Raw genomic sequence first — 19891 nt, 5'->3', positions numbered from 1 at the left:
GGAGGGGGTATCTGTGTGTGTGTGTGTGTTTGTGTTTGTGTTTGTGTTTGAGGGGGGAGGGGAAGAGGAGTTGATTGAGTCTGTGAGAAGCTGCCACAGGGAGGTTACAGTCAGGAGAGCCAAGAGCTGTCACAGATGATGAGCTCTGAAAAATATTATCACAGAAAATAATTAGCATAAAAGCTTTTATTTAAAATTTTTACATCTGGGAAGTGTGAACTGTTACGCCAGCGTGTGCCCTGCGACCTGCGTTGACCCCGCGGTTGCCGGGGTCCCGCGGTCGCCGCTCCCCCGACGGGCGCCGGGTGCGAGGGCCCGTTCAACGCTGCTCGCAGCTTTAATTATTATTATTATTATTTTTTTTCTTCTTTTTCCGCCTCTTAGATCGGCTTTTTGAGGGCCTTAACATGCGTGAAAACTTACCAAAATTTGCAGACGCGTCAGGCACGGCGAAAAATTTAATAATTTAGGGGTCTTGAGCATGGGTGTGGTAAAATGGCCTCGGTAGCGCCACCTACATTTTTAAACGGAACAGCCCCTCAAGCCCGTTGCGCCTAAAAATCTGAAAATCTGCACACATATGTAACATCCCATGACGCACCAAAAAGTCTCTTGGAGCCATATTCTAAACCCAACAGAAAGTATTTTTATTTTGACCGGAAGGTGAAAAAATTGTGTGTTTTTGGCCATTTCCAGGGGTCGCTTGAACGCGAACTAGTCCTAGACGCATTATCCCATTGACTTCAAAACTTAATAGTATGTTCTTAAGACATAGACGATGTTAAATTGCGGCAGATTTTGAGTTTTTGTTGAAGGGCGTGGAAGTTATGGCCCCTCAAAGTTCGATTACTCGCCACGAAACAGGAAGTTGCTTTATTTTTGCTATATTTCGGCCATACTTTGTCCAAACTGCATCAAACTTTACAGGATTGTTAATGGTACCTATCTGCACACATCCATATGTCAATATTCATACAATTGTTGTAGCACCACCTATTTATAGCAGGAAATGACATATTTTATAGTGTGATGTCCAGTTTCTAGACGGGTGACCAGATTCACTTCAAATGTTGTCAGCCCCTCCTTGAGGAATTTTTTGGAAGACTGGCTCCGAAAATTGTGAGTTTTGGTCGAAGCGTGTGCCGGTTCTGGCCCGTCAAAGTTCAGAAACCCAACTTCCTGTTTGAAACCTCAGATTTTGGGGTAACTTCCTGTTGCGACTCTCTACTTTATCCTATAGATGGAGCCATTGTATTACTCTTTGATGGGTTTTTGGAAGGGGGTCTCTGTGTGTGTGTGTCTGTGTGTGTGTGTGTGTGTGTGTGTGTGTGTGTTTGTGTTTGTGTTTGTGTTTGAGGGGGGAGGGGAAGAAGAGTTGATTGAGTCTGTGAGAAGCTGCCACAGAGAGGTTACAGTCAGGAGAGCCAAGAGCTGCTTTACACGCGGTATAAAAACTTCAGTTAAGATTTGAGCTGTCACTTGAGAAAGCATCATGCCAAAAACTAAGGAAATCACTGTAGACTTGAAGAATTGTCGATGCTTAGGAAGCAGGAGAAGGATATACAAAGTTATAACAGCATTTCCAAGCGTCAAGAACTCAAATGAGAAGCGTCACCGAGAAATTCAAGGAGAGCCACACTGTGCAGAACAAGCCTGGCAGAGGTAGGAAGCCAAAGATTTCAATGACCCTGGAAAGAAAACCAGTTAGAGACCTGTCTAAAGAACCCATAAACGCTGCCAAGACACTAGTGAATGACTTAGTTAAGTCTGAAATTGTAGTCTCAAAGAAGATTACATGAATTCATGTAATCTTACCATATGTCTCCCCTTGACCAAAGCTGAGCGTGGATTGATGCTGTCTTTACAGTTTGGTTTTGATCAGTTAGGAAATTTCACACGGGGTCAGCTGATTTTTTCGTCTTACTCAGTGTACGGCGACAGGAAAAGTTCACTAGGTCCTCCAGCGTCGAGGTGAACCAGCTGAATATAAGCCACTCAAGTTGACGACAAGTGCATTGAAAAGTAAAAGCTGCTGGCCTTTACCTTTTCTTTGTCAAAGCGCCTGTTTGGCCAGTAGTTAGTAAAGTAATATTTTCAGCGTTGTCCACAGTCTCATGACATGTTTAACAGGAAGCACAGCACGCTGGTTAAGCTCATGGCAAACTGTTACTAACAGCTAAAATGAAAGCTTGTCTGTATGTAGTCTAACTGGTTAGTTTGTCACTCATCTCCAAATTTTGCAAATTGCTATAAACTTCACTCTCTTAAACCAGTAACAGTCTGAGCTGGACTGATAGGGGTCTGTATGGATAAAGATAAAATCCTAATGATACCCATCCCTACAGCTGGTTAGTGGCTTCGCCCTGACTTTAGGCAGATGAGATATTCACTGTTCAAATAACTTCATTATAAGCCTTGTTTAAGCATAAATGATTTATATATGCACCCAATAACAGAACTTAAAAAAATGCTTTTGCTCAAAGCTCAAAGCTTGTAAACTCAAGTTAAAACTGAGTTTTATCTCCTTTTGGGAGGGGGTATTTCTCTGTGTGTTTGTGTGTGTGTGTGTGGGTGTGTTTGTGTTTGTGTTTGAGGGGGAGGGGAAGAGGAGTTGATTGAGTCTGTGAGAAGCTGCCACAGGGAGGTTACAGTCAGGAGAGCCAAGAGCTGTCACAGATGATGAGCTCTGAAAAATATTATCACAGAAAATAATTAGCGTAAAAGCTTTTATTTAAAATTTTAACATCTGGGAAGTGTGAACTGTTACGCCAGCGTGTGCCCTGCGACCTGCGTTGACCCCGCGGTTGCCGGGGTCCCGCGGTCGCCGCTCCCCCGACGGGCGCCGGGTGCGAGGGCCCGTTCAACGCTGCTCGCAGCTTTAATTTCCAATCTGTTTTCCTTCATAGGTTTGAGCAGTCTGCGTTCAAACTCTTTCTTGGCCTTCCTGATCTCTGCAAGACGTAATTCTGCCTCTTCCAGAGAGGCCTGGAAAGAAAAGCAGAATCACTAAGGAGAAATGTACTGTGAGTGTCCTTTTTTTTTTCTTTTTGTGCAAGGGTGTGCTATAAACTAACCTTGTAGTTGTCCTGGATTCTCTCATATCTCTGTTTGAGCTTTTCCTGGTCTTGTTGTGTCTCTGTTACTTCCCTCTGTGCCACATAAAGTTTCTGTTCTAAGGTCAGCTGCTGGAGTCGATCTGATATGTAGGAACGTGACTTCCGCCTCCGCCCACGGCTCTGACAAGCATAAACAAAATCACGCGGGCCTATCAGTGCACAAAGGTGTTTTTTTGACATTTCATTTTTTTATTGGCATGAAAGGAATGCATACTGGTAATTACAAGGGATTTTAATAACTAACAACATTACTTTGGCCTATCTAAACCAATATGTTTAACACATTATCATAACCATAATTTTTGCTGGTAAATTTTAAGCCATGCTGAGACTGAGGGCAGGAAACTATATAAATGGCTGCTGATGTGCAGCAATATGGTTTTTACTCTCTGGCTTTGCTTTGAATTCTCAATCCTGTTTTGTGACCTTGAGAAAGAATAATGCTGTAATTCTAAACAAAGTCTAGGCCTCTATGTTTCTGTGTGTGTGCACAATAAACAAAGCCTGTACTCCCTGTGTTCATTTCCAGTGAGAAACTTGTGATAAAACTACAAACCACTTTTGTATGAGTAGCATATGCTGTATGTCTTGTCATTGAGTGTCACCTACCCCACCCTCCAGATGGGAGGCCCCTGCTGCCCCTGCACCTTCTCCCCCAGCCTGGGAAACCAGGTCCTGTGGATCCAGGCGACTGATGAACCGTTCAAACATGTTATTCTCTGCCAGGAGAGCTGCAATGGAACACCTGAGTGGAGGTGAGAAACAACAACTTCAGTCAGCTCGGGAAAATGCTTGAACCCAGGAATTTGATTGTTTAAACTGAGAACCTACACCTACATATTAACAAAGAGGGTTCAAAGTCTTCTCAAACTATTTTAACTTTACTGTAAGTCACAATGGGACCTCACCCAGGTTAAAGAATGTAGCGTATTTCCGACCCTCTATTTTTAAGTAATGGTTCTAGGATGTGGTTATATTTTAGTAATACTTAGCTACTGTATAACCATATTGTTCAACAACAGAACTAGCCTTAGCTGTCAACGTTAGCATGTTGCACAAAATAGGTAAGTTAATAGAGATAGCTTTAGGTTAACAAACTTCCTGGTTGAGCTGTTTTTACCCATAGAGTATTCTTGAAAATGTATTTAAATTACTTTAGTTCTTCGACTCGGCTGTAAAGGAGTTCTTTTTCTTCTTTTTGTGTGACCTCTTTGCCTTTTTCCTCCATCACCGAAAGCTCGCCCTCCATGGTTGCTATGGTACACTGAGCGCCTGCATTGGTTGCTAAGGGCAAGTGTTGCCTTCAAGTACCAGGCTTAAACCATAGACTGTATATAAACAGGCTTGAACCCCTACAGTCTATGTTTTAACATCTTTAATCTGTCAACTTTGCCACGAATGACGACAGAAAACCACAGCGTAATTCAAAGTATCACATTGCGTCGACTTTTATTAATTTCAGGACTATATTTGTGATTGTTAGATGTAAATTTAACATTACAAATGAAGCATTGGTGTTATCCGCCAGAAACTATAGAAAACTTCACTCCGCAGTTTCACTAAATGTTTCTTATTTTAAAAATGGTAAGTCATATAGGGACATGCCCTGTTTTTTTTCCTCTTCTTTCTCTGTTTCAGTTTCATTTCTGCGTAAACACGAATCACTCCAATGTAGGATTAGGTCAGCCCCGCTCTCACCACAGTAGCTAAATGTTACTTGGCTAAAAAGGGTGAAACCTATTTCACCATGACTTCACTCATCTCTAAATCAATTATCAAGACCCTGTGCGACCACCAGGGATGTTTGGACTTCAAGCGCCTGGATGAGACGATCGCACAGAGTTTCACGGTTGCGGAACCAGTCCTGCGAAGTGTCCTCTTCGACGACGGTAAAATAGCCATTCATGCAGGCAGAGAGAGGGTGACCGGCGGTCAAATACTCAGCCCGGACAGTCTGGTGGTGGCTAAAACCAATCTGCGGATCTGTCAGAAAAAAGCCGGAGAATGTCAGCAGTGCGACGGTCTACACCTGTGCAAGTTTTATGTTTGCGGAGACTGCACTTTCGGGTAAGTAGGCTTCCTACTGCTGTGCGACAGTTGGGAGGGTTTGTGAAGTTTTATATCAATCAGTACCCACAATTAATGCTATGGTAAAACGTATCACAAAAACTGGTCGGTAAATATTCAAGGGTAAACGCTCAGTTTGTTTAGGCCTGTTGTCTATACAATCAGCAAACAAAGCGAGTTTGAGGTGTTTTAAACTTTAAAGCCCTTCACACCCACACAGGTGTTTTCACTTATGCTGCTTGTGTCTGCTAGTTTAGTACCGGTACTTCCGTGAAGTTTAATACTCCTACAGTTAGAGACAATTATAACCACACATTTTATTGAATAACGTGCTGAGACATTGATACTGTAGAGCACTTTATGAACAGAGGACATCAGAACTGAATCTGTATACATAACCGTGCTTAATACACAGCACTTTAGAGGAGAGATGCCAATATAAACAGAAGATGTTAGTCTGTATGGATGAAGCATTTTGCTGCCAGTATATTTGGGTCACTGTGGGCTACGTCAATTATAAGTCCTGTATTTGTCCAGTAGATGGCAATAACAGACCATGTCATCGGCTGACATCTTGACTCGTCATAGCAGGAAATACACAGGTGAAACACATTTTTATCAGCAGGCACAGTACCAGGCTGGAAAGGCTAAATGGAACGCGGCTGTAATTAATGCTACTAATAACACCTGTGCTCTTCCTGCTATGACATGTCAAAATGCTGTTAAGTGACCTTGATCATGATTTTTCTATCAATAAAAAGTGCTGTTGTGCATATTGAAAGTGTTGTTGATGCCTTCTGTGGACATAAGGACATTATGGCCAAAATTATTCATGTACATTTGTAAGAGATATTTATGGAGTAAATTTTGTAATGCTTTATTCTTTTATTTTAACCTACACATGATCATCATAAACTTAATCTCAGCTGTGAGTATGTATGTCAATGTAGGTTCTGGCTATCAGCCACCTGCCTGAGTTGTAGTAATACATGACCATATATTTTTAAATCCAGAAACCTGAAAATCCACAGAAACTAGATAGACCACATTTCAGTATATTCATTATGTAAAACTAAAACCCCTACCTGAGATAGTATTTTTGTTTCTTTTGTCATTTTTAGACAGAAGTGTAAAAATCCACATAGTCTGGCTTCTCCGTACAATGCAATGATTTTAAAGAGATACAGTCTTCACGACTTGACAGAAAAACAGCTGTTCCAGCTGTTACTGCAGAATGATCCATATCTTCTTCCTGAGGTAGGTTTTGTCTCTTGCTATTGCATGCAAAATATTGTACATTTCTGAGTGAACTGTAATATATAGTTGTGAAATGTTCACTTGTCTCTATACACCCTCTAGATATGCCCACATTACAACAAGGGCAATGGCGAGTATGGTTCTTGCGTTTTCACCACCAAGTGCACCAAGCTTCATGTCTGCCAGCACTATTTCCAGGGTGACTGTAAATTTGGTCCCTCATGTAAGAGACCCCATAACATTGATGCACAAGGAATGAAAAATTTCCGTGGATTCAGTCAGGAGAATATTAGAAACCTTCATGTGACCTACAGAAATAAACTCATCATCACAGGTCAACGAGCTATTGCTGTTCCTGGTAAAGAATTACCTTTATAGAAATATTACATTTTGAATTTTTTCATCTTATAACAGTGATATTCAACACACGTATGTATGTGCATGTGTCTTTAACAGCGCCGCTAGAGGTCAGAATCCCACCTCAGCAGCCTTCCCAGCAGGCTTCCCAAAAGCCTTCCCACCAGGCTCGCAAGCATCCTTCCCACAGCAACCCCGGATCTCCCACCAGTTCTGCTTGTCCACCTAAACCCATGAGTGATGCTGACAGGAATGAAATCTGCCTCTACTTCATTCGGAGGCACTGCAGCTTCAAAGGTAACAATATTGCTTGTAGAACTGACAAGTCACATTTACAGTACAATAACTCCTCAACACGTGTGAAAAAACAGTTCATTCAGAAAGTATTCAGACCCCCTCACTTTTTTTCACATTTTGTTATGTTGCAGGCTTATGCTAACATCATTTGATTAATTTTTTCCCTCATCAATCCACACTTAATATTCCAAAATGACAAAGCAAAAACTGAATTTCTATCTATCACATTTCTATAAGTATCCAGTATAGGAAGAGTCCTGGTTGTTCCAAACTTCTGAATAAGGCTGCAGCATAACAAAATGTTTTTTTTTTTAAAGTGAAATGGTCTGAATACTTTCTGAATGCACTGTACATGTGTACCACTGCCTGAATGAGTGTCTTTGTATCCTTGTGGTTTTTTCCCAGAGAAGTGTGTACGTGTCCATTGGCACCTACCTTACAGATGGCAGGTTTTAGACAGCGATGGTGTGACCTGGAAGGATTTGCTTGATATGGAGGACATTGAGAAGGCATATTGTGACCCAGGACGTGACACAAACAGCATGACTCAGCCATCGCCCACCTCAGGGTTTCTCAGTTTCTTGGGTTTCCAAAGGTGCGTGAATTACACAGATGCTTCTAGGTTATAAATATATTGCAGAGAAACAAATGAATTTTGACTTATTTCAGATACATATAAATATCTACACCCCTTGTAGGAATTTGCTGATTTACTGTACTTACATTGCTTGCTTTCAGCTCTGTATCCCTCGACATGGAGGCAGTTGACTTCACAACAATGAAATATAGAGGATTTCCAGTTCGTCGCCTGTCCACCGCCTCCTCTGTCTCAAAGCCCCCCCACTACATTCTCACAACACAGTGGCTTTGGTACTGGAAGGATGAAAATGAGAAATGGGTAGAGTTTGGACAGGTCAGTCAGACTAATAATACAGCTAAGTGCCTTTATTCAGGGATGATTTGATGAAAAGTCAGTTTTAAGAGCCTGTGATCCTGCATAGTACCTATTTGAGGGAACAAGCAGATTTAGATTTTCAGTCTTCATTAACTTAATTTTACCACATTTGAACTATTTAAAATCTAAACTTTGCTGGACTATTCTCTGTTTTTCTTCAGGGTGACACACCAGCCTCTATCACTTCTGAAACTCTGGAGAATGTATACCTGGCAGACAGAGATACAGACATTCCTTTTAGTGCTGGCAAACAGCAATATGTGCTCCGCTTCAAAGGCCAGCCAGGAACCCAGCAGATGTATCAAGAGAACTTAAAATACAAAACTCAAAGAGAGGTCAGACGGAGGCCTCGCTTTGTGTCCGCTCATGACGTGAAGACGGAGAGGTATTTAATTTTCTGTTATAGACATAGATTTTACATTGTTCCTTGCTATTCTGACACTGCTGTTTTGGAAATATCATTTCCTCAAGTGACTTCACCAGTCAGAGGTCTTACTGTATGTCTCCTCTGTAGTGCACCATCACAGAGCTCCAGCTCCTCCACAGCTGAAAGTGTCCCACCCCACTGGGACAAGAATGCCCTACCTGATTTTGGATACAAGGTATATTTACAGCATATACTATTTTGCTTTATTTTTTACAATGTTTTTGTTCCTTTACAAAGGCTGAATATATACAGACAGGTGACAAATTAAAGGAAAAACCTGATAAAATGAGTGAAAAAACATACTGAATGCAGATGCTTCCACACAGATGCACTGCATGGTACAATTGAGTGGATAAAATCCAGTAATGCTCTGTGGCATGTATAAAAAAAAGTTGAGCAGGGCCGCTGATTCTGATTTTGCATCCAGATGGCAAGAGGAAAAGATTTAAGTGACTTTGAAAGAGGGCTCATTGTCTGGGCACAGATGGCAGGAACTTCAGTCACAAAGACTATTCAACTGGCTAGAGTTTCAATATGCACAGTAACTAAAGTGACATCTGCATCTGTGGGAAAAACATCTATAAATAGGGTCAGAAATTGTGGTTGACAGCACACATTTGATGACCATGATGATTGTGCATTAGTACAATATATGTGGAAAAACAGAGGAGCAACTCTTCTCAGGTGATGAGAATGACATTGCAGGATGTCGACAAGAACAATCCTTCAGCAAACAGTGGTTCCAGTGCATAAACCTCTCATTACAAAGATGAATGCACATTTGAGCGTTTACTGGTACAAAAACCATAGGCACTGGTTTTCTCTACAGAGATGTGGGAAAAAAGTGATAGTCAGATGACTCATCCTTCACCACATTCTGGTGTTCCATCTGTCTAGCAGAGTCCCAGAGACTTCTTGTTGTAGAAACTGTTGTGGCTGCACATGGTGGCCCCACACCTAATTAAGACACTTTACGTTGGTTTTTCCTTTAATTTGTCGTTGATCTGTCTCTATATCCCTCAGTAATGACTTGTTTATCTGCACTATACTCTTATCTTTCAGCTAGTACCTCTCTCCAAATCTGTGACAGACTTTAGTATGATCGAGAAGTTGTTTAGGCGCACTATGCCTCAGAGTAAAATTAACAGCATCCAGAGGATCCAGAACCCCTCACTGTGGAAAGTCTTTCAATGGTAAATCACTCTTTTGTTTTTATTGATTTATTTGTTTTTTTGGCTTTATTAAAGAAAGAAATGAAGGTCAACATTTCTTGCCAAAATCGCTTTTTTACTTTCTTGCAATGAATTTGAGTTTCCCAGGGGTAATGTGTGTGAGGTCAGAGGCAGACTTGCTGCTTCCCCCTACTTCCGGTCTCTATGCTAAGCTAAGCTAAACAGCATTTGGCTATAGCTTCATATTCAACCATCCAGACATGAGAGTCAATTGCAAGAAAGCTAATGAGCATGTTTCCCCCTAAAACGCATCATTCATTTTTTTTTATATTGTGTGTTCAGGCAGAGAGAGCAGATGAAGAAGAGGAATGGAGGGAAACTTGTGGATGAGCGGTACTTGTTCCATGGGACAGATGAGTCCCTGATTGAGGCCATTTGTGAGCAAAACTTTGACTGGAGGATGTGTGGTGTCCATGGTACGGCCTACGGCAAAGGTACAGTAAAGCAGCCTCAGCAGCCATTCCAGTAACACGACAACTATACAGTATACAGCATACAATACTGACAAGCCATAAAAGAAAATATCTTTTCCTCAAAATTACTGTGCCGTGTTGTGTTTTGGTACATAGCAGGAAACTGGAATTCTAAGTTTATCAGGATCTCAGAACTGAAAAAAGTAGCAGTAGAAAAGAATCCATCAATTTTTTTCCTTTATGCCGTGTCAATACTAACACTTGTTTATTTGTCAGGGAGCTACTTTGCCAGAGATGCGTCCTACTCAGACAGATATGCCAGAGCCAAAGGAAGCCTAACCAAGATCATGTTTGTTGCTCTTGTCCTGGTGGGGGAGTACACCAGAGGAAGCAGCAGCTTTGTCCGACCCCCATCAAAAGATAACAACAGAACCCTCTACGACAGTTGTGTCGACAGCCAGAGCAACCCCAGCATCTTTGTTGTGTTTGAAAAGCAACAGATTTATCCAGAATATCTCATCAAGTACTCGTAAGTCATAATGCTGTTGTTTCCTTCTCTGACGATTTTTGGTCAGGGATGAACTGCTTATCCTTGGTTAGTAGCAGCTAGTGGCTTTGTTAAAGGTTTGTGGAGTTTTACATTGGTGGAAACACTAAGATTCTGCATTCATACTCTTACTTTAGTAAAATCACAGAAGTTTCATCAACAAAATATGCTTTCAAAAGTAAAAGCAGTGCAATGACTCTATATTAAGGTGGAGCTAATTTTAGCTACTTTATACTGTTGGGTGGTCTGATCTATAGCAAAGCATTATATTTTATAAACTGATATTTACAATATTTCGCTCTGAAATGGAGTGGAGTAAGATTCAAGAGTATAAGTGTAAAGTAGGAGAAAACAAAAATTAATCAGTCAGACTTTATATGAGTAACATCTTTCATACAAGTCAGTGCAGTACTGCTTCAAAGACAAAATAAGATATGATAGGATTTGAAGATTTCAACACTTCCAGCTCCGCTCAGGTCCACAGGCAGACTCTTCCAGCCTCACAAAAGGTTTTAAATTACTCAATGAGATTTTTTTGTGTGATCATTGCAGATGTATTGATGTATATGTAATGTGCCAAGAAATACTCATGATTGTTGGTGGCTCTTTTGCTGTGCTAGGAAGGATGCTATGGGCAACAAAATTATCTGGTGTTCAAATTCAAAAAGATTGAAATGATTGTTATGTAATAAAAACATTTCAAAATGCCAGTTAAATAGTTTGTTTTTATTTATCATGATTATGTGAGAATATTTAGTTACACATTAGTGGTATCTAATCCATTTTAGTGTACACAATTCAGGGATATGTTTCACAGAAACATCTGAATTCATCATCAGTAAATTTCTTATTGCATACACTCAAGACCAAAATAAATTCAGGGTTGCATTTAGAATGAATAAACTCAGAACCACTCTCAAGCACTGGTTAAAATTCAACCAGAAAAGTGAAACTTTAAAACCTAATATCCACTGTTTCACTCTAAAATAGCAGCTTTCAGCTTTGTGTAGCTTAAATGATACAGAAATATGTTAATAAAAATGTAACCTGCTCCCTGCAAGCAACATGTTTGAGGAAACATTTCTATTTACAAATTGATTTTAAAAAATATTCAGTATTGCTATACAATGAGGTAAGAGGTTGAGAGCTGCTCTCCTTCAGTAGATCATAATACTCCTCCTTTGTTTGCTCATATCTTCATTCACATTTCTCCAAGCTCTCTCTGTCACCCTTATTTTTTCATCACCATAATAACTGATGATGGTATCAGTAGGGAGATCAGAGGGACCTCAACGGTGTTGTCCACACTGCCTGATTGGACCAGCCACACTACATCATTTATCATTACACCATAGCAATAATGATCCTGTCAACTTTCCAGCTCACTCCTCAAGAAAAAAGGCACTAGATGAGCTCAGTAATGGAGGTATGCAGTGCACTCTTATTTAATGTTAAGGTAGTCTATGGAAATATTATGATTTAAAGGTAATTACAGAAGGAGAAAATTGCTCACACACTGTGTGTCACTGTCACAACACGAACCTACAGGATGGTTTGTAACTTTTCATAGAATATTTCTACCTTTCCAAGAAGATGAACGGTGAGTTTCTAATCATCTGATGGAGAATTCATTTGACCTCCTCCCAAGTTCCTTCTTGAGATTTTCACAAATATGCCATTTTTAGGTCCTAAAGTGCTTGATGACTTCAACTCAAGAGGAACCTGCAAAAAGAAAAAAATTTACATATGTGAACAAACGTTTTCCTTACAGACTCATGTTTTTCAGATTCAGCGTTGTGTTCATAACTAAATATGTACTGTAAATAGTTGACAGGTTATATTAGTTCACTGTGGCACAGTGTATTACAGCAATCAGCAAAGTCCTTGACAGGTGTGAGAGAGAAGAAACATGCACAAAAACACTGTTTTTATAGACAGATAGTCTTTTTGGATTGTCATATGTTGGTAAAACCTGTAAACAACTATGACCCATAAGTGGACATAAAAACTGTATTTAAAACCATGACCTCTTTGTTGCTGCTATTGTAGATGCACTTTGACTCCATGATCCCTGAGAAGGTATGCTTTGATATTCTCCTCTTCGTGATAGATATGTATCAGTGTGTGTAGATAGTTCCCTTTGTTCCTTTGTGACTTTGAATCCTTTCTACTACTCTAAAATGTTTATTAGATTGTTGTCTTAAGTGTTTAAATTGTCCAACCCACCTTTGTCTCAGAGCAGGCCACAACGCTGTACTTGTGAAACATGCAAACTAAAGCCATTTTGATCTCCAGCTGAGCAAGCCTCATCCCCACACAGTTACGGGGACCAGCCCCAAACGGCAGGTATACAAATGGATGTCGACTAGCCCTGGCCTCTGGTGTGAATCTAGAGAACAGCAAGTTACATTTTTGAATGAATTATGAGGGCAACATTGTTGAGGAGTCTATGGCCTAATGAAGAAGGAAATGAGTTTAACAGCTCTTGTTACATGAACTCTTTGAGTGACTACAATGGAGAGCAGCCTCCTACCTCTCAGGGATGAACCTCTCAGGCTCTGGCCAGTACTCTGGATCGTAATGGAGGAAGCCTGCTGGGATCTCCAGTGTTGCTCCTTTGGGGAGGAACTGGCCATTCACCACACAGTCACAGTCAATGTCTCGTGCAAACCTTGGTGAGACAAAATGCCATGGAGAAGAATGACCCTGCATGTTCTTTAGTCCACTTGATTACTGTGATCCTGGTCAGTACTGTACTTAGAAATTTTACAACTGAACTTTATCCTCATTTAACATCTTCCTTTACCTGAATCCAGGAGGGTAGAGGCGCAATGCTTCACATATAACCATGTCCAAATATTTCAGCTCCTGGACATTTGTGTAATTTGGTGACTCCTACAACAACAGGTGGCACACAATTAACCCACAACAGTCCACAACTGTCATGTCGTAACCAGATGAAGCAAATAAGATACACTCACATATCTGGTAAAGAACTCATCCACTTCCTCCTGTACTTTGCATTGACATTCGGGGTGGATGGCCAGGAGGTAGCAGGTGAAGGCCAGCGTGTTGCTGCTGGTTTCGTAGCCGGCCAGGAGGAAGACAAACGCTTGCCCCACGATCTCATCTTCGGTCATCATCTTTTTCTGAGGACGCCGAGTGTGTGGCTCCTGCGGGTGAAGACAGCTATTGTCCTGATCCGAGGTCGACGGCTGAGTTTGCTGGTTCCTGTGGTTGAATTCATCAGCGTGGTTCATGGCGTCAAAGTGCTCCAAAGACACAGACTCTTTACTGGTTCGAGCATCCAACATCAGCTGAAGAAAGTCTCGTCGCCTCTACAAGCAAAATATATGAAATTGTACCCATGAAGAAAATTGCAGATGATAAATCTAAGGAAAAAAAATGTTTCCCTCTGGAGAACACTAAACACACAAGTTGCATTTAAAGATAATTAAATGACTGTGAGATTCACCTGTTCAGGAGGCTGCTCCTCTCTCTGCTTGATGATCTTCTGGATGCTGTTTATGAAGAATTGATTCATCTGGTCTCGTCTTCTGTTGGGGATGAGTCTCACCAGAGGAGCCGCAATAAAAGGAAAAGCAACTGGACAAACAAATCAGATTTGTTGGTGTAACCCAAGCTGAAATGACAATTGTACACACTTGCACATGACTCAGTGTTCAGTGGAGTTAAGGTATGTAACAGGACAGTAAACCTTCCAGTGCTTTGAATACATATTACTCATTTGCCTTCACTGTATTTCTTTATAAATGTCCCCAGTGTTATAATTAATATATACAGGATATAAATAATAATACAACTGACTGAAAAACAGCATGATGGGCCTGAAGAAAGAAAAGGAGAAGAACATCTGAGCATGGCGAACAAACAGGTCATCTGGGTTGTTCTGAGAGTCCACCTGAGTTGCAAATGCCACACTGGCGATAACATCCATGGTGAAGCAGCCAAAACACCTGCAAAATAGACACACAAACAAAAATATGAGGCAGGACATAAAAACCACCATAATTCTTTTGTCACAATGCCTTTGTCTGTTGTGTTAGTGATTACCTGTGGATGTCAAAGGCCTCTCCCGACTCAGCGTACACATTCAGGTTGTTCATCAGGGCATCAGTGGCTGTGTTGATGAGTGGAACCATCTACAAGAGAAAAGAAAAGACACTTGTCATAACTACTGAGACCTCTGGAAATGGAAAGACACACATGAACCTGCCTTGTCAGTATCGCTTTAGGGAAATATTACTCCACAAACACCACAAAAATTGTGAAACTGTCTATGTGGTCCTAGGAAAAACAACAAGCACAGTCACACCACACAGCTGAGAGAGACCTCAATAGATAAAAGATGTGCATATGCTGCACAGTGGTGAATCAAGTCGGTGAATCTGTCTCCAAAATGTTACACACCCGATATATTTACTAAAGTTAAAAGCAGCTGCCATGGGGCGAACCAAAGCTGGGTGGAGAGGGTGCACACCACATGTGTGTAAATTTGCTGCATGTCATTCCTCTAGGTTCTTTCTTCACATTTCCTGTCCCTTCCCTGTACTATGTAATAAAGGCATATAAATGCCCCAACAAATATGGTTGAAAGAAATACTCCTCAATAGTTACATCTTAACTTTTGATCTAGTTATCTTAGAAACTTTTATTTCATTATCATAATTTTATACATTCTCTAAGTTGAAATTTAACAAAAAAAGGAATATATAACAGATACAGTTAGAATGCAGTTTATACAAAATCTTAAGAGCTAGGATGTTAACTTTTCCACTCTTCTCTATCTGTCTTCCAACTTCACACTTCCTCTAAATCTGTGACAGACAGTAACTTATCAGACAAACATGTTTTCCCTCAGATATTTGTGAGGTGTCTCATGCACCCATTTACAACCTGCTTCACTAATTTGAAGACAACTGAAAAAAAAAAAAAAAAAAGTCTTGGTAACAAATCGGTTCATTCTACTTGGGGCCCAATCAATCCGAGCGTTCTTATCTCACCTCTTTCATCTTGGCAGCACTGAAGGACGGGGTCAGGATGCTCCGCACTCTCTTCCAGCGTTCATTCCTCAACATGAGCAAACAGTCACTCATGGGCTTTGTTGCAAAGCGAATAGTCTGTGTAGAGGAGGAAAAGAGTATGGGTACAAATGTCTGTTATCATTACACCACTGAAGAACATAACGTAATGTTTTGCTCACCATTCTGTTCGGGAAACTGCTGAAGTCTCTGACCATCACTTGTCTCAGCATGTCAGGGTCTGCTACAACCACCACCGGTCTGCGCCCCAAATAATACCTAACATACAGCAAGCACACAAATCAAATCATCTTTACACTGCTAACATGCATAAGAGTTTTACCTAGCAAGTATCCATCTAATTTCACAATATGGAATAATTAAAATCAGTAATATGTTCAGACTATCATTTCATCAAACACTGATGTACAGAGTTTTTTTTTTATTTACCCACAAACTCTGCCATGTGTCCTTATGAGGTCAGTGATGGGGTTGAAAAAACCCTGCAAGGAACATTAAAGCACAACATTACCTTAGTTTCACCTGCAGAAAAGATAACAGTATGGCAGCTTATCAGCCTCATGATGCTTTTACATGACTCTATAACAACTGCAGAGGAACAAAACTAAAAGCCACAGAGAGAGGAATGAAACAAATTAAGGAAGAGTCTGTGTATGTATGTATGTATGTGTGTGTGTGTGTGTGTGTGTGTGTGTGTATGACTGTGTGCACTGTGTTCTTACATGAAGCCTTCATGATGAAGCACATTTAGGAAACTATGTGCGTGGGTTTGTTAATTTTTATGTGTAAACATGTATTGTGGGAAGCATCAAAGGAATAAGTGAAAAGCAGGAAAAATATTTTCGGCTCAACGTGCTGTTGACATGCAAGACAAATGAGCTTTGGCCAACTCGAATGAAAAGCCCACTTGTTTACCTAAGGCCTTCAAGAATCTCAACTTTAACCTGAAAAACTAGAGTGAAGATGATGATGATGAAGTCTCCCTTCCATTTCAGCAAAAGTCTCTGAGAACAAGATTAAGTGTTTTAAAATTAAGGCATCAGATGAATTACCAAATAAATCTGCAATTAAATTTTCTTTCAGTATAGGCTCGTTACCATAATTAATTTAACTCAAAGAAGAAAGCTGTGCTATACAGTTAAGGACAATTATGATTTTGGAGTCCACCACAGTGTTGCTGAGGAGGGAAAGTTAATCAAAACCCTGTCAAACCAGTAGAGGTCACTGGATAGTCAAGCCAGTGTTGGTAAGGGAGAATTTGCTAAGTCGCAGTATGTTAAGTGCTGCTGCTTCTCAGTCGTCTTTTGAGTAATCTGATAAAATATCTCATAATCCACACAAACTGCTGCGATATCTCACCTGGCGAAACAGGAATATGTTGCCAAAGAAAGGTATCGGCTTTGGATGTTTGATGCCACATCTTGAAAGGACTGAAAATGGGTAAACTGAATACCTGGAGGATAGAGCACAGAGTTGTGTTGGTAGGTAATAAATGAATGAAGAATACAAGCAAATATAGTGTAAAATATAAATAAACGTTTTCTTAAATATTTCAATTGATTCTTGATTCATGTCTTTTGCCCTTAACTAACTTAAACTTAACTGATGTGTGCATGTGTTAGTTGATTGGTTACTTTCCTTGGAGCAAACAAGTAGTGTTTCCTTAAAATGTGAGCTTCTCCTGTGTCTAACTGTGTCTAACTTCCTAAAAATGCCTGCTGTATGTTACCAGCAGATTGCATAACTGACTTCATTTCCACAACAGCTGCAAAATTATAGACAGACAGATTATTACTCACCAATAAAGAAGACCTAGAAAGATGAGGAAGAGGCTGAGAGTCACAGACAATCCACTTGTCTCAATGTGGAATACATTTAGGATGTCAACCACAGCCTCCATGATGGAAAAACACCTCTCAGCTCTTCACCAACAGCATTAGATCGACGCCCCTGGAAAGAAAGGAGAAGACAGACGAGTATTGCACTGAATCATGACTCTACCGTGTTTCTACAGGAGAAGAAGGCACGTGACGTGAACTGTGGTCTCAGGCTGATTTGTTTCCTGTAGATTAGTTTGTTGGTTTCCAAGACAGTTTGTCAATGATTAGTTTCAGCAGCTTTCAGCTGAAGCCTTATCGGCGCTCACCTTTCCCCTGCATTTTTACCACAATTGTCCAGAGTTGTTGCTTTACAAATTCACTCACCTATGTTTGACACCCACATATGCAGCATTGGGACAACACACCACAGTCAAAGCTGGAACTCACAAACAGCTTACCACAAAGCCTTTTATTATTTATGTAGAAATTCTGCGTTATAAAACCCCGACGTCACAGGTCATTTGACATGCTAGGCTACTAGCTAACTAACAACTCATTCATGTCTTTTCTGCACGTCATGTAAGATTTTCATGCACCATGTTAGCGCCAGTCCCATATCTGGAGAAGGTGTGTATTGTTATGTTCATAAATTGACACAAATATATCTGCGTATGCTTACCTTATTCTTGACAACATCTCGCTGAAATATTATTATAAAGGCTTCCTCTTTTTTTTAATTTGCTCCTGACTCAATAAAAACCTGAGCTGCATACTGCCACCTACTGTGCCGGAGGGTATAACATCCAGCACGACTTCACCGGTGTGCCAAAAGTCATGCAAGGGGGAAAATGAAAGATGGACAATTTAACATAGAATAAAGTAGGGTAAAATTTAAAAAAAAAAAAAAAAAAATCATATATGCCATGTCTTCCAACAGGAACTTACTGTGGTACACTGTGGACTTGTCTCTGTCAAATCCATCAGTGATAGGTAGGTAATTAACTATACTGAAGAAGGAGTCAACATGACATTATTTTTGTGAATGACTCTCCACTGATGAAGAGGGTGAGTTTGAGGATAATGCTCATCAAAACAGGGAGAATGAGAAGGAGGAGGATGAAGATACTGAGTGATGAATTCATCAGTATTATATGACACCAAGTGTGATGAGGATGAAGAGGAGTTTGACGGTGGTGATGACGACGATGTCAGACCTTACTCCCCTTTCATCCTGCACTTCTCAGAGGAGCACTTTTGGCATGGCAGGTGACAAGTGTGTCCTGTCACCGCTCATGTTATTGGTCCAGTTGCTGTTCCTCAGCAGTGGACTGTCAGACTTCTGCAAGTACTTGTTTGGCGTCAGCAGCTTGTGTGGCAGCATCAGGACCAACTTCAAGATAAATTGAGAGGATTATGTCTTTGTGGTGATGACAGCTTGCTGACAGCGCCCTCAGGACCTCAGAAGAGGAGTGAAAAACGTCATGGAGGGAAATAGCTCTGAAGCATCAGTTCCCTCAACCTCCGGCCTCAATTTCTCCACAAAAAGGAGCAGAGAAGAGGACTGGGAGCAGGTAAGTACTCAGAGGCCAAGGAGATTTTGTGAGAGAGATTTGAGAGAAAGAGAAGCTCTGCAGAGCCAATTCCAGCAAGTTACTGCTAAGGGGCAGAGGAAGCACAATACAGGTAGATAGATAGATGTACACATATACATATCATTTCTAATACATGAGTATCTTTGACATACAGCTACCACATTTAATATTCTGTAAATCACAGTACACATTGTCACAGTTACAGACAGATAATTATACAGAGAATGAAAGTTTAAATAAAATATAAAACCATTGTTGTTTTACAGAGAAGCAGAGAAGTTATTTGTCTTTTGTTTGTCCTGGTGGTCTCCCACTCACACGGGGAACACTAGAAGTATTATATTGCTCATGTGCTCTTTTTTTATGGCAGACTCTGTGCCTTGTTCCAATCACCAATAGGCAAAACATGCAAGACATGTTCTAAATGTTCTATATATGAACAAACATACATGAAAAATGTACAACATATCTGAACTCTGAATGACCACCTTCTCTTTTAATTTGTGGTAAGCTACATTTCAAGTAATGGATCATGCATGCAGTGGAAAAGACCTAAATGTCACCTCAAGAAAGAAAAATGATTGTGGTTCCATAAACCCATATAACTCCCTGTTGCAATTCCTCAAAGTGCCTGTAGAGAGCACCCATACACCATATTATCTATATTCTGATACTCTCTCAGTCTTCAAACACAGGTAACAATAACGCTGCCACATGCAGCTTCAGGAATATTTTTTACAAGGCGCTG

At 40.5% G+C, this 19891-nt stretch overlaps 3 protein-coding genes across 3 annotated transcripts; 1 reads left to right on the top strand and 2 right to left on the bottom strand.

The window, feature by feature from the left end:
* Positions 1 to 2148: 2148 nt before the first annotated feature.
* LOC108879781 (coiled-coil domain-containing protein 113) lies at positions 2149 to 4811 on the bottom strand. The gene is made up of 4 exons (XM_018671169.2): positions 4271 to 4811; positions 3726 to 3861; positions 3075 to 3236; positions 2149 to 2985 (listed from the first exon to the last, which is right to left on the bottom strand). The coding sequence occupies exons 1-4, from the start codon at positions 4363 to 4365 to the stop codon at positions 2764 to 2766; spliced, it is 615 nt and encodes a 204-aa protein (XP_018526685.2). The 5' UTR covers positions 4366 to 4811; the 3' UTR covers positions 2149 to 2763.
* A 33-nt stretch (positions 4812 to 4844) lies between these two features.
* Positions 4845 to 11384, top strand: LOC108879783 (protein mono-ADP-ribosyltransferase PARP12). The gene is made up of 11 exons (XM_018671170.2): positions 4845 to 5183; positions 6305 to 6440; positions 6543 to 6798; positions 6897 to 7094; positions 7500 to 7689; positions 7833 to 8007; positions 8211 to 8434; positions 8564 to 8651; positions 9539 to 9669; positions 9991 to 10142; positions 10398 to 11384. Exons 1-11 carry the CDS (start codon positions 4864 to 4866, stop codon positions 10652 to 10654), a joined length of 2127 nt encoding a protein of 708 aa, XP_018526686.1. The 5' UTR covers positions 4845 to 4863; the 3' UTR covers positions 10655 to 11384.
* Positions 11374 to 18070, bottom strand: LOC108879784 (thromboxane-A synthase). Its single transcript, XM_051069259.1, has 14 exons — positions 17936 to 18070; positions 17531 to 17681; positions 17091 to 17184; positions 16161 to 16213; positions 15893 to 15989; positions 15693 to 15809; positions 14743 to 14831; positions 14497 to 14645; positions 14144 to 14274; positions 13650 to 14006; positions 13475 to 13563; positions 13202 to 13339; positions 12895 to 13057; positions 11374 to 12390 (listed from the first exon to the last, which is right to left on the bottom strand). The coding sequence occupies exons 2-14, from the start codon at positions 17629 to 17631 to the stop codon at positions 12277 to 12279; spliced, it is 1692 nt and encodes a 563-aa protein (XP_050925216.1). The 5' UTR covers positions 17632 to 17681; positions 17936 to 18070; the 3' UTR covers positions 11374 to 12276.
* Between the last annotated feature and the right edge of the window lie 1821 nt (positions 18071 to 19891).

This window comes from Lates calcarifer, unplaced genomic scaffold (assembly GCF_001640805.2).
Source record: "Lates calcarifer isolate ASB-BC8 unplaced genomic scaffold, TLL_Latcal_v3 _unitig_737_quiver_1102, whole genome shotgun sequence".
NCBI lineage: Eukaryota > Metazoa > Chordata > Actinopteri > Centropomidae > Lates > Lates calcarifer.
The sequence above is the reverse complement of the archived record's forward strand: the minus strand, read 5'-3'. Positions and strand labels throughout refer to the sequence as shown.